Below are 13705 nucleotides of genomic sequence, written 5' to 3'. Positions count from 1 at the left end.
CCCAGAGCGACCAGCCCTCCACAAAAAGGGAAAGGAAATCTATCCCATAAGCATTAATACAGCAAAGTGAGAGCACAGAGAAGCAGCTTCTTCTTTTGCTTGTATTGCAAATGCTGGACCTGTCCTGTGGCCAGCAGGTTTAGCTAACATCTAGTACCGAGAGTTAAAGCTGAGTTAATAAGAAATGGATTGCCTGCTGCCCTTTTTCCTCTAACAGCCATTAAAAGCTGTTCCGTCTTTTGAGGCAGCTAAAGTAATGCTTGGGTAAATTTGTTATTGACTGGAGCTTTAGTGTTTCAAAATGCACAGGGCATTTGAAACCCTTCAATTGAAAGGTGAGTCGTGACTATGCATTTAATCTCCCTATAAAAAATAAAATTAATTCCTTCTCACCTATCCAAAACCCAAGTGTTTCCATGAAAATCTGTGTAGATATCAATATTATCAATTAATTAACATTTTGTACTGCTTCAAAATCTCCAGATCTCACTGTTTCTTTTCTTTTTCTTTCCTTTTCCTTTTTCATTTTTTTTTTTCAAAGCAGCAGCAGTAAGGTAACTCTTTGAAGAGGAACAGCAAGTGTGAAACAGCATCTGCCAATATGGCAGCATTGTGAGGCAAAAAGCTAAGTGTCTGTTTAGAGAGGTGAATGAGAAGACTGTAATTACCAAAGCAGAAAATTAATTAGAATAACAGGATCAATTCTTCACTTCATGCTTGCAAAAAGATCATTAGGGACTTCCTTTTTATATCTCATGTAAAAAGGAGCTCTTAATAGCACAGTGCTACATAAAACCACTTTGGGACTTGGCTCTGTAGTAGTTCTCAAAGAAGTTATCTGCTTTTTTGGTGCCACTCCTGGAGACACCACGAGGTACTGTGGCACATTCCATGAGCATTCTGTCTCCAAGAGAAGCTTTGCTCAGCTTATCAAAGTGATAAGACTAGAGGATTGCAGACCAGTCTGGGCAACATTTTATAAATTAAGATAAGAACCCAAATCAACAATGGCCAGCATAGGAAAAACGTATTTTAAAACTTACAAGTTTTTAAAACTTACAACAGTCAAATATTGGAAAATCAGTTAGTTTTTCAGTCTCTGTGCCAAGTTCTGATTTCAGAGATGTTACAGGAGCCACTGAGAGGACATGGTGTTAGTGATGAGCAGGTAATTCTCTCTTGTGCAAGTAACTTGGAGTCTTGTCCATAGGTCCCCCCATGTAACTTACAGATTTAACACCAGTTTATCCGTAAAGAGTGAGTGGATGTGTGGACCTTTGTGCCTTCTCACCCATTTTCTTCAAGGTGGGAGAGGTTCATCTCTGCAAAACTCCATCACGCAAAACCTATGCCCTGCTTACGTGTGATTTAAATTTTGAGGACCCTCATGAGAAATATGTAATACAGCTCCTTGTACAGCAGTTAACTTTGTATTTACAGGTGTGAAATGAAATCTTTTCTTTTCGAATTTTAAATCCTCCCAGGTAAGCTCTAGAGAAAGAGCAAATGTAAGAACACAGAAGCTAGCAGAAATTTATTTTACTTTACAGAATGCCATTGCCTCTGCCCTTTTTTTATTTTTTTTTCTTTTTTTTTCTTCCTTTTTTTTTTTTTTTTTTCCTTATAACCTCTAATAGTAAGCAGAAATAAATATTTTTCTTTCAGATAACACATTACTGCTGCAAGTGCTTGCCCACCGAGTGCGTTTCCTTAGCGGTCGAGCTATGCAGGATGTCACAGAACATCTGTCAGGTATCGGCTGCTTCAGTCAATCTCCGGGTTTAAGTCAAGCAGTCTTGCACAGAAAATGGCAAATATTTAGAGGAAATTACTCTGAATATACCATGCAGTAGCTCATCAATCACTAGAAGATCCTGGGCTTCTTCCTCTTGCAAAATACACATAAAAGTTGTATTTGGCAGGGTTTACCTGCATGCTCGTCAAGGCATGCAGGATGTGAAACTGGGACTCCAGAGCTGATCTCTCACTCGGGCATCTCAGGATCCACCTCCAGGAAAGAAAGGAGCTAAAAATACCCTGGCCAGCTCCTCTCATTGACGGACAGTGCAGTAAAGGTCAAGGAAGTCTCTAAGAGGTCCCTTTCCTGAACTGAATGACCATCCTATAGAAAAAATTATGGTAACTGGTATTTCTGAGGATCAGTTTGTTTTGTCAGCATGGGATCTTGCCTTAACTGTTGGAAACTTTTGTGGCTGAATCTTGAAGAGCCTGGGGATTGCAGTGCAGGTGAAAACTCCAGACAAAATATTACAGGCAAGGATAATGTGCAAGGCAGGATTTGAGAACAGAGGGGCAGAAGTGAGCAGTTGAGCCCGACCCACCATGGATCCCAGCCTGTGTTACAGATATGACACTGACCATTTCAGAATGTATAAACAGTCTATTTCTATATCAGTAGTGTCCTACACTTTAAAAATGCAGCTGATAATTGATTTATAATAGTAGCTTACTATGAGTGGCAATGGCCAAGGGATAAAAAAAAAATAAAAATTGAATCTCTATAAATACAAGAGAAAACGATTTATAGCCTTGCTTTAATTAGGGCTAAAGCCCCTGCTAATTATGCCAGCATCTTTTAATTCATGGTTTAATACACTTTGCTGTTTCGTTAGGGATCTCAAAAGGACATGTTTAGCCATAGCGAATTAAAGAGGGCCTTTAAAGGTAATTTGAATAACGTAAATCTCCATAATAATATAATTTAATTTTACAGTTATTTTGATCTCTTTTTCAAATAAAGCATTTGAACATTAATTTGGACTATTTTAGAGAGAGCAGATGTTCTGTCTGGGACTTTGTGGGAACAGTCATCTCTTTCTCGTCTGAAGCTCCATAGTGACTGCTGTATTTAATAGCACTCAAGCTCAAATCAACTTCCATTTTAAAACAGGTGTAATAACCCTGTTCTGCTTACCAGAACTGTTCCTAGGTACTTTCAGTGCCTGTTTAAGTGTTGATGACTGATGCTGGGTGAGCAGCATAGAGAAAATGGTGGTCCTTCCCCTGCAGGATAATAAATGGTTTCTGCATAACTTTTCCACTGAACAGAAAATAAGAACTGTGTCTCCAGACCATTTCAGATTTTGATCTCTCAGCAAAATCTGCCATGCAAGGAGCCTGTTGGTAGTAAATTTTTGTTTGTATTTAATATAGTTCAGTTCAGAAAATGGGCTGAGAACAGATTTCACAGAGAGTAAGAAGGAATGCTTGTTTTTTGGTTCAATTTCAGCCCCCTATGAAACAGTTTCTGTCTCTATTTCACTCTTTCAGGGAACTCTGTGTAGATAAATGCCATTTAAGTTGTCAGATGCTCAAATGCCATGGCAATGGGGTATAGGTTATTACCTTAGACATCTTGAAGCTGGAAATAGCTGTTCATTAGAGGCCACCAAGTATGAGGGGAAAAACCTCAAATCAGAAAATTCTGCCAGAGATATCAGTTAGTCACTGATGTTTCTAATAAGACTGTCAAGCATCATGCATTTCTGTGGTCTGGAGTTCTGAACTGTGGTATATTACTGCCATTTGCTGTGTGCCACTGAGCAAAAGGGAACTGCCAGATTAGACTCATGGCATTTTTCATCAAAGATCACAAAAAAGTAATCATCCTTTTTATTAGAAATTTTTCAATTATTTCTCTAAGCTGCATTTCAAAATCTTTTACAGCTTCTTTAGATGACTTCTTAAAGGAAATAAAAAGAGATTTGACGTTTTTGTCATTTGTAATACACAAGTAATTAGTGAAACAATTTACGAGATGTATATAATGCACTTTACTAAGTCTATCTTGGACACAAAGCTATTGATTTGGAGAAATTAAGGTCGTCGGAGGTCAATTATTCTGTTCAGTGTACGATCAGCCTCTGCTGCCTGTTTCTGGATCATTGGGGCTATTTGTGCTTGCTGGTATCAACTGGAAAAGCCTTCAAAGAACCAAAAATAAAGGTAAGAACTTGTTTGTGTTAAGACGTTAAGAAACTTGTCTCTCTTGCCTGGCAGTACTCGTGGCATCTGTTTATCCCCGGAAAGCCCCTGTGGTTGAGCGCTACGCCTTGCCCGTGCTCTGGTACTTCCTGAGCAACATGATTGGAAACGGGGTCCTGCCTGGCCGGAGCAGCAACGTCAGGGCTGCAGTCACCAAGCTTGCAAAGAGCCTCTACCAAGAGATGGGCTCCAGCCTCAAGGAGCACGCTGCTGGCCAGCCTCAGCACGTGGCGAAAAACCTCTGGCATGTTTTGGACTTGGATGTCCGGTGAAGAAGGCTTGGTGCTCTCCATGCAGGTGGCAGTAAGGCACTGCATGGGGCATGTGGAGAGGAGGGTGGAACCCCTGGCATTGGTTTTGTTCTGGGTTTGAAGCACTAGATTTACCCTACAGAGTTTATAGCTACAGATGTACATAGTATATTTTGATGTAAGTTTTTTTATTATTTTTATTTTTTAAAAGGAAGTATTTTTCAAAAGTTTTATTTTCTTCCCTATGATGTTTATATAGGTATGAAAAAATAAAACCCCATGTGTAAATGCAATTTGTAACTGTAAAAAGGAAAATAACATATTTATATAAATACTTGGAAAGTAAGAGATGTGCATATATGTATATTTACTTATAAAGTAAGACATGTGCTTTGAAAACATGTGGGCTGCAGGATTAGATGTTGTAGCTGCCACTGCACCAGCAGCAAAAGAGATGTCCAGGTCAAGCTCAGACCTCCAGTGCCAGGACAAGTACTGAAGGTACCTGAGATTTCTCTGAAATCTTTCTGTGTTTGCTGAAATTTTCCTCCTATTTTAGGGAACACCTCTTGTCTTTAGTCCCCTTTGCTTCCCCATGCAATGGACTGATATGGAGAGGTGACAAGTGCTGTCTGAGTGCCTCCAAACACCTTGGGACACCCCTGGGGAGGTGCAGGAGAGGGGCCATGAAGGGGGGCTGTGCCCCCTTGGAGGGGGTGGCAGGTGATACACAAGAGGTCCTGGGGTAGCAAGTGGGCTGAGGGCATCCTACAGAGGTTGGAGAGAGGTAAGCTGTGGGTGGGCACCATAAAACAAATAAAGCCAAGCTTTTCTTTTTTAATATATACATTTTCTCAATGTCTGAAAAGACCAAAAAAAAATCTTTCTTTCAAGAAATTAAAGTTTGCCTCATACATATATAAGGTGTGAGGCATAATGGAGCTATGGAAGTTTACAAGAGCCTTAGTAGGCTCTTGAGAGTTACAAGGATCTTACCTGAGGTTGGGAAGCCAAAGAATACTGCAGGGAGATCTGTCCATCCCAAAAGTCTTGGGCTTTTACATTTATTTGCTGCACCTGTTTAGTATGCTAAAGCTATACAGGACTCCAGCTTGCTAGATGATGATGTTGCATTGGGTCACCTCTTACAGAAACACTTTTTCTTTTCAGTACAGTACTGAAGTGGTGAAATTATTTAATTGACTCTTTTAGGCTGTTTCTTCTGCTGTTGTGTTTGTTTGTTTGTTTTGTTTTTAACTCCTAGCTTTTGGTAGCAGGGGGTGGTCAGGAACTCATTTCTGAAGAGACATGGCATATGATCTAGCCTAGGGACCTGGCTCTGAAACCCTGGTGTGTGTGGAGATCCTGCAGAGCCTGGTGGAAGCCACAGTTCTTGGATATATGCCAGAGTATTCTGGAGTTTGGTATTAGAATTTTTTTCTGACGGTTCACCAGAGACAGGAATGACATGATAGTGCACAGGACTTCTGCAGGTGTGTTAGGGCTCTGCAGAGTACAAGTATGCACCAAAGTGCTAAAAGTGAATGATGCACGTTAGAAGGTGGCAGAGTTTAAAAAGCAGATCTTGAACTGTCACTTCATTAAGCACTTGAAGTTGGCTACTGTCTGAGGTCTATTTTAAAAGGTAATATATACATACATATTTTTTTTTTAGCAGGTGATATCTCTAGAGGGCTTCCTGTTTTTGCTTTCTCTACCTCCAAAGTTGCTCTTGCAGTTCTCCTCTGCACCGTTCTCCCTCTGGAACCCCTTACATGCTGCTCTACGCAGGCTGTTTTAGCTGGGCTGAATAAAAGCTGTTTATTTTTACTTCAACTGTGCTTGGGCTCTTGGGGATGTGGGGAGGGGTTTTTGCACTTGGGAGAAAAAGGCTTTTACATCTCAAAAGAAGCCTCCCAGAACCTGTTTTTTATGTGTTTTAGTTGTAGGTCTTGCAAAGTATGTTTAAGAAGTAACGCATGTAACTTGATTCTTAACTCTCTGTTGGCCTTGAGTTTTGCTTTCATGCATGCTGTTCCCCACAGTTGATGAGAATAAAGCATTGTCTACTGGTACCTATTTTCTGTCTAAGTGTTTTTATTTGTTTGTTTTGTTTTGTTTTTTTTTAACTCTCCAGCTGAGACAGTTTCCCCATGACATGGCTACTCCCACCACAGAGAAATCAGATTTAGCTGACAAAGTGACAGCATGCAGCGAGAATAGAGGAGCAGGGGTTAACTGGTCCAGGTTAAGTCAGCTCAGGTGAGCTCTTCTACCACATGCTTGCACAGGTGCACATATGGTAAGTTATTATGAAGCTATTACGGTTTTTGGAAGGCAGGAACAAAACCCAGGGCAGTGCTGACCTTCTAGAACTTGTAAAGCAATAAACATTTTTCTGTAACTTATTATTATTTTGTTCCAGAAATCTCACTAGAAAGGAGACTGCAAGCTGGACTTATAGGACCAGTTTAATTCATTTGATTGTTGTGTTTAATGTGCAGTGCAGCGGCTACCCAGGTAGATTAGTACAGCAAAAGATATGTACAGCAGTTATGTACGTTGGCTTACTCTACCATACAACCTGGCAGAGCCCCAAGAAAGATCCTGGCTGTCACAGATAGTCTCCTGCTTGCTGAAGGTCATTAAGGGAAGGTGGGAGAGAAAGGGTAACGTGACTTCCACCATGAAGGACTGAAGAAAGCTTATGTTCCCCTACACGCTGGGTAGATAGTGCTTTTGCAGAGATGCTGCTATATCATGGAGTGTAACTAAGGTGATTCTGGCAGAATTTGCCCTTGCAAAGGTTAAAGGTGGGCTTGGGAACCAGCTGCTGAGTCCTTCTATCGAGTGGAGGGAGAGGGACTGCACTGAGGTGGCTATTTTCATCCTTGATAAATAGTGATGGTGGGAATAAAAGCACTGGCATTGCTAACAAATCCCCGCCAGCTGACACTGAATTCTGATACTGTAATAAAGCCTTTGATATAAGCAGAGGAGAGAAATCTATCTAGTTAAAATTAGAGTTGACCTGAACCTTTAAGCCTCCACTCCGCCTTGGTATCCTTAGCTGAGAAAAAATAATTAAAAAAAATGAGCCAGTGAACTGCCCCTGTGTATCCTTAAAAGCTCCCAACTACTTTTCAAATGCAATTGGCTGTGGTAAAAGAGCTTGTAAAATCTCTGTACTAATAGCTGTACTACAGATGAATGAAGGCTGTCCTTCTCACAGTTGTTTAGCACCTTTGCTGCATTTGGGAATGGGAAGTAAAACTCTGCTTTGGAGGCTGCCGTGAAGGCTGCAGGATGTGCAGGTTTGTCGTTAGCTTCTGCTTTCCAGGACATAAGTGCCAAGTGGCCGTGCCCAGGTGACTGCAGTCATGCCCAGGCTCTCAGGCACAGCCTGAAATTTGATGTTGCATGTGATTTGACTGCTGCTGCTTTAGCTTCATGTACCGGAGTATGCGCCCTGATACGCTCATGTCTGTATGTGTTACTTTGCATGTTTCTTCTCCTCTCTGTATGCTGTTAGTGTGCACAATATAGGCTGTAAAACTGCTTAGAGTTGATGTACTCCTGTCAGTGCAGATACTTGAATGGTAGGCATGATTCAGCACAAGAAGGAAAATTGGCTATACTAATAAGATGACTTCCATATGGATATAATTGTGCCAATATTAAGATCTCTTTCTTTGGCTGCTGTCTTGTTCTGGCAGCTCTTCATTTTCAGCACCACTCAGTGCAAACAAAATGAGATTCTTCTGTTTTCTCAGGAGGCAGCTGACTTCCAGCTAAATCAGCCCACTTGCTCTGGTAAGTGCCCTTCCAGGCTGGACCTCTTGCAGGCTGCCCTTGCAGCTGTGGGATGTCATTGTGCAATCTGGCAACTGCTGGCAGGTACTGTTGTTTCATTCCCTGTTGATCCTGCAATTAATGCTTCCATCGAAAATAATAGTGTCAGTATGCCCATACCAGGGTTGACAGTAGTTTACATTTCACACGTAGGAAGATGTTTTTTTTTTTTTTTTTTTTTTTTTTTTTTTTTTCAGACTTGTAGTTCTTCCTTACTGCAGTTCCAATAAAGAAAAAATTTTACCCACCCTATTCTCTTCCTGCTGGTCCTCTCTTTTCTCTTTTGGCACCCGCTGCTGCTAGTTATTATTTAGTGTTCCAATGACATCACTTTTTAATATGTTTAGGACACGGTGAATGTGAAAAAGTCCTGTTTAGAATGAATTTTTCTAACCGTATGTATTCTGTACTCACAGAAGGTCTGAACAAAGAAAACTTGGCCTAAATTCCAAAGTTTTGTACATCTGAAATTTGAATTATTTCTGGCTCATAGCTGTCTTCTGTCTTGTTTTATAATTAGGAAAATGAAATACCTTTTATAAGGAAAAGATGCAGTGCTTTTCAAAAGGCATATATATGCATATTTACCTGGAACGGCAGTCAAATAGAGTTGTTTGTGACTTGCTTGCAGGAGGATGAGTTGAGCATGAGGCCAACAAAGGTGAGAAGGGTTACTCAAATTTATCATAGAATAGTTTGGGTTGGAAAGGACCTTCAAAGATCACCTATTTCCAACCTCCTGCCATAGGCAGGGATGCCACCTGCTAGAACAGGTTGCCCAGGGCCTCGTCCATCCTGGCCTTGAAAACCTCTCATCACTGATCTCCATCTGGACATTGAGTCATTGACCTCAACTCCCTGGAGGTGGCTATCCAGCCAATTCCTCGTCCAGTGAACAGTCCACCCTTCAGATCCATCTCTCCAATTTGGAGAGACAAAGATGTTGTGCGGGACTGGATCAAAGGCCTTACAGAACTCACTCCATCATAGAAGACTACTAGATCAGGCACAATCTGCCTCTGCTGAAGCCATGTTGGCTGACCTGAATCACCTCCCTATCTTCCCTATGCCTTAACGTGGTTTCCAGGAGGATGTGTTCCGTGATGTTCCCAGGCACGGTAGTGAGGCTGACCAGTCCGTAGTTCCTGGGGTCTTTGTTTCTACCCTTTATAAAAATGGCTGTGATGTTCCTCTTCATCCAGTCAACGGGGACTTCATCTGCCATGAGCTATATTTATACCTAAGCCAGAGCAACCGTTCAGCAGAGGGCTATGTGATAACTTATTGCCATGGGCCAGTGCTTCACAGTGTAACAAATTCCTCTGTGGCTGGAACAAGCACTTCTGGCTTCAGCTCAGACTCTTGGTGGACCGTGCAATTATTGATGGCACTGCCTGTTAAAAAATATTTAAGTTTCATTTCATAATCATTTGAATCTTTTAAACTTACATATTAATTTGTAGTTGCCATTATTCCTCTGCCTGAGGGAAAAATACTTTACAGGCTAATGCAAACTCTAACATTTTGACAGCAATTTCTACACGGTTGCCAGTTTCTGATGTTGCAGAAGAAAATATATGTGTGATGTGTTAATTAGGCTTTCTGAAGGACAAAATCTCTTTTATGTGTCCGTGTGTATTAGCTCAGCTATGGATCTAATCCTGGTCTCTGCATAAAGTCCAGGAAGGTTAGCATATTGCAGGGAAAAAAACAAATCACCCCTTCAGTCTGTGAGCACATAGGGTTGCTATTACCATCACAGTGAATATGCACTTTCAGGGTTTTTTCTTGAAGACAAAATTATGGAAATGACTTTCTTGTTTAATTCCCCTTCCAGTGTTCTTTCAGAACTTTTTAAGACATGATAGAAAAGACAGTGAAACTTAATACCCAGCTGCTGTCCCCACTCTTTGAAGGGTAGCATTTTTTTTCTCTTTTTGAAGTAATCCCTCTTTCATATCAGAAGAATTTCTTATTTTTCTAATGTGATAATAAACACGTGATTGATGCAGGGTCCTCTTTCTGATGCTACTGAGGATTGGTAAGTGCTTGGCTAAAATGTAGATATAGCTTGGGTCTTGGATCAGTTTTATGCAAATTTTGGAGGAAAAGAAAATTAGAGATGAGATAATTGGATCCACTGGGCACCTCACTAGCTTTTAGTGCTGCTTATCTTTTTACAGTACTGGATTGTGCACAAATGGGTGGGTGAGAGATAGTCATCCCCAGTACTTCTGGACATGTTGGTCTCCTGGGAAGTATTATCAGAAGATTGGAGAAGCTCATACAAGTCCTGGTCTTGTTTTGACTGAGAGGAGTTTGAAATTAAGCCTATCAAGTGACTCTTAAAGTTATTAGTGCACTGTTTATTTAAAGAAGTAACTTTCTATTTTTTTCTGGTTTGTAAACAACCTTTGAAGAGGTCACAACAATCTTCACTGTGTGTTGGGAGTAGACAGGCAAAGGAAAGTAGGTCAGCCAAAGGAAATTGGGAATCCATTGAGTATCTAAACCCTGCTGCATTCCTTGTGCTGTGGTGATCACAGAGGTGTTTTTTTTTCTTTACCTCTGTGGAAAAAATTAATCTCTCATTGTTGTTGTTTTCAAGGGAATGCTGTAGAAATAGAAAATCTTTGAATTGTCAGGGTTAGCAGAGTTCAGATGTGCATTATATGGGTTCTCTCTCTATTGGCTATTTCTATAATAAATAGTTCTTCAGACCTGTGTTTTTTTTTTTTTTACTTGAAGAATGTACTGATATATATATATATTTAATTGTCTGTGAGATTTTTCTATTTTATTTCTTTATTTTGCATCTTAATTTGCTACATGGATTGTTGTGATATGAAATTTGTCTAAGGCTCAGAAATAGGTAATTGACTACCAGGACTCCCAATCACTATGGGACAGTAGAGCATCCCTGATGCTTGTTGGGTCACCCACATGAAAAAATGTGATATGGAAAACCCACTTGCATGCCAGGGCTGTTATGATAAATGCTTGCATGTATATGCATGTGTTTTCCCTGAAATACAAATATGAAGGAATTTACATGGATATCAGATTATTGATTTAAAAACTTGATATTCAAAATAATAATAATAATAAAAATTCAGTAACATGCATTGTCTTGTGCCCTGATTGTCTATGTGTAAGCAAAGAGACACAAAGCTTCAAAGTGGAGGAAAATGTTTCCGAAAAGTAATTATATTGCACTGGGAAGCTTAATTTCCGGTTTGGATGTAAGAACTCTTAAACTGATACTGGGCGTAAGAGAAAGTAAGGCTGCAAGGTGGAAATTGCCCCATTAGATTGACTTCTTGGGCTTGCTTTTAAAAACTGAGCAGCTAGTGAATTTCCTTAATTTTATCTCTAGAGCAATCTTGACCTTGATGCTTTGTGTGTCTGGTGTGAAGACTAGAAAGCTTTGTTCACAACTTTACAGTTACTGCTCTGGGGAAAGATGGGTCTTTGTTAGCATCCTTAGGCTTCAGCTTTGATTCCTTCATATACTAAAAGACCCAATGGCTCAGTAGTAGTAATAATAAATGATAGGTCATCTGTAACATTGAAAGCTTTCAGTTTCTCTTTAGTTGTTATATAATCAGCTCATCTCTACCTGAAGGAAAACTTTAGCAGGAGGGATTCATATGGAGTAAGATAGGCTTATTGCCCCTTTCTACTTTAAAATAATGTATTTCAAGGGTGTACCCTGTATGGTCTATCTCCAGAAATCCTCACAGGGTAACTTAATGCAGTCACAGAGTTTTGTATTAGTAAAGAAAGAGAAAAGATTATGATGAGAAGGGAAGGTAAGAGGCCAGTTTTTGAAGCTCAGAACACCGGTAAAATGTTCTCTCAAGGTGGTGAATGCTGCAAATGATCTAGTGCTAGCAATGGAGGAACAAAATAGATACAGGGCAGGTGTGTGAATAAGGTTGGTCCATGCTAGAGGATCGCTGATCTGCTGCTTGCTCCTGTTGATCAAGGGTTCATGGAGGTGTAGTTCACCACAATGCTTTGATCCTCTCCGTAGTGAGGCAGGGAGCTCAAGCATGTCTGATAGGGTGCCTCCAAGTCTATCAATACCCATGCTACTTATGCTATGGTGGTGGCTATTTTGGGGGACATTCATTTCTGCTGTTCTGGCATTTGACAGGTAGTGCCTTGCCTTGAGGTAGCAGGCAGGGTGGAGGGGGGATTTGTTTTGTTTTATTTTATAAGCAACACTCAGGCAGAGGCACGCAAGTGCAGATGCAGGCACTACTAAGCTCAGTCTATGTTAGAGGATTGCTGACCTTCTGTTTACACCTGTTTTCCAAGGGTTTGCACAGGTGTGGTTTACCACCATGCTTTGATCTTCACTGTGTTTCGATCTCCTCTGTACTAAGGAAGGTATCTCAAGCACATCCAATAGGGCACCTCCAAATCTACCAAATACCTATGTTATCTATACTCAGATGTTCTACTCCTCAAGCATGCAGAAGAAAAAAAGCAATCGTTAAGATACATGTGTTTTCCTACGTTACAACTCTCCAGGCTTTAGCTGTTCCCAGCTTCAAGGTCACTTGAGTGTATTTACAGTCATCCTTACCAATCTTCAGTTCTCACCCCATCCTGCTCACTGATCTTCCCTTTTTAACCCATTCCTCCCAACAGCAGGCATACATGAGACGTGTGGAAATGGGATCAGAGGGATAATGTGGTCGTGGGTCATGATCATCTTTCCCTGCTGAATATTTACTGTCATGTCTCATCACTAAGGAACTGCCAACATCTGAAAATAAATTCTTCTAGATTAACAATTTGTTAATCCTTCCACATCATATAAACTTAGTGCCATCATGACTGCAGCACATATAGATGCATGTTGTGGGTATGAACTTCAAACCGAGATTTTGCTCTTGCTGTGCAAGATACTTAAGGTATCTTCACAACTGTATGTTGTATTATCTGAAAATCTGGTGCAAAGATCCCAAGTCAGTACCATTGTACTGAGTATTTACTGGCTGTAATCAGCACATCTGTTGTTTATCACTAGTATTTTCATTATTCATCCAAAAGGGGTAGTGGGGAGAAATGCAGACCTGGGATCTTTGCACCAGATTTTCACATAATCAGGATAGTCCACTATTTCAGATAGTGATGAGACATGATAGTAAGTACAAGTTACTTTCTCTCTGTGCTGTGATTTCTTTCTTTCCTTTAGCAAAGGGCATAATTCTCAGAATATCTTTCTTAATAATAGAACTTCATAAATGATTATAAAATGCTTTGGATGTTAAGAAGTGTGGCAGTGAAAACACTGCAATATGTTGTTTTTATTGATAAAATGCATAGTATTCTCAATATGCTAATTAGTATATGTTAAGTAGTATGCTAATATCTGCTGTATTTCTTGAAGTTAAATAAAGTAACTGGAGTCAGTGCAGTGCTTTTGGGTCACCCTCAGATACTGAGAGCATGAAATGGCAACTCCCTTAAAGGTTTCAGGTTTGAGCAATGCCAACGGAAGCAAGGGCAACTGCCAGCTTGTTAAAGGTCTGCAGATAAAGTGTAGCACGGAACTCTTAGTTGCTGGATTTGCAGCTATGAAT

At 40.4% G+C, this 13705-nt stretch overlaps 2 protein-coding genes across 13 annotated transcripts in view; both read left to right on the top strand.

The window, feature by feature from the left end:
- The window catches only part of TOGARAM2 (TOG array regulator of axonemal microtubules 2), a 62068-nt gene extending 55733 nt beyond the window's left edge, over positions 1 to 6335 (top strand). For all 7 annotated transcript variants that reach the window (XM_035321854.1, XM_035321852.1, XM_035321848.1 and 4 more), the window contains 2 exons: positions 1666 to 1752; positions 4021 to 6335. In XM_035321854.1, coding sequence (XP_035177745.1) covers positions 1666 to 1752; positions 4021 to 4277 — 344 coding nt within the window. In that variant the 3' untranslated portion in view covers positions 4278 to 6335. The remainder of the gene's footprint in view (positions 1 to 1665; positions 1753 to 4020) is intronic.
- A 543-nt stretch (positions 6336 to 6878) lies between these two features.
- The window catches only part of CLIP4 (CAP-Gly domain containing linker protein family member 4), a 46816-nt gene continuing 39989 nt past the window's right edge, over positions 6879 to 13705 (top strand). For 2 of the 6 annotated variants that reach the window (XM_035321862.1, XM_035321859.1), the window contains exons 1-2: positions 7356 to 7570; positions 8030 to 8153. The gene's annotated coding sequence lies outside the window, so the exon portion shown is untranslated. Of the gene's footprint in view, positions 6898 to 7355; positions 7625 to 8029; positions 8154 to 13705 lie in introns of those variants that run through there. The other 4 variants (XM_035321863.1, XM_035321860.1, XM_035321861.1 and 1 more) reach the window with 3 other exon arrangements.

This window comes from Oxyura jamaicensis, chromosome 3 (genome assembly GCF_011077185.1).
Source record: "Oxyura jamaicensis isolate SHBP4307 breed ruddy duck chromosome 3, BPBGC_Ojam_1.0, whole genome shotgun sequence".
NCBI classification, from domain to species: domain Eukaryota; kingdom Metazoa; phylum Chordata; class Aves; order Anseriformes; family Anatidae; genus Oxyura; species Oxyura jamaicensis.
The sequence above is the reverse complement of the archived record's forward strand: the minus strand, read 5'-3'. Positions and strand labels throughout refer to the sequence as shown.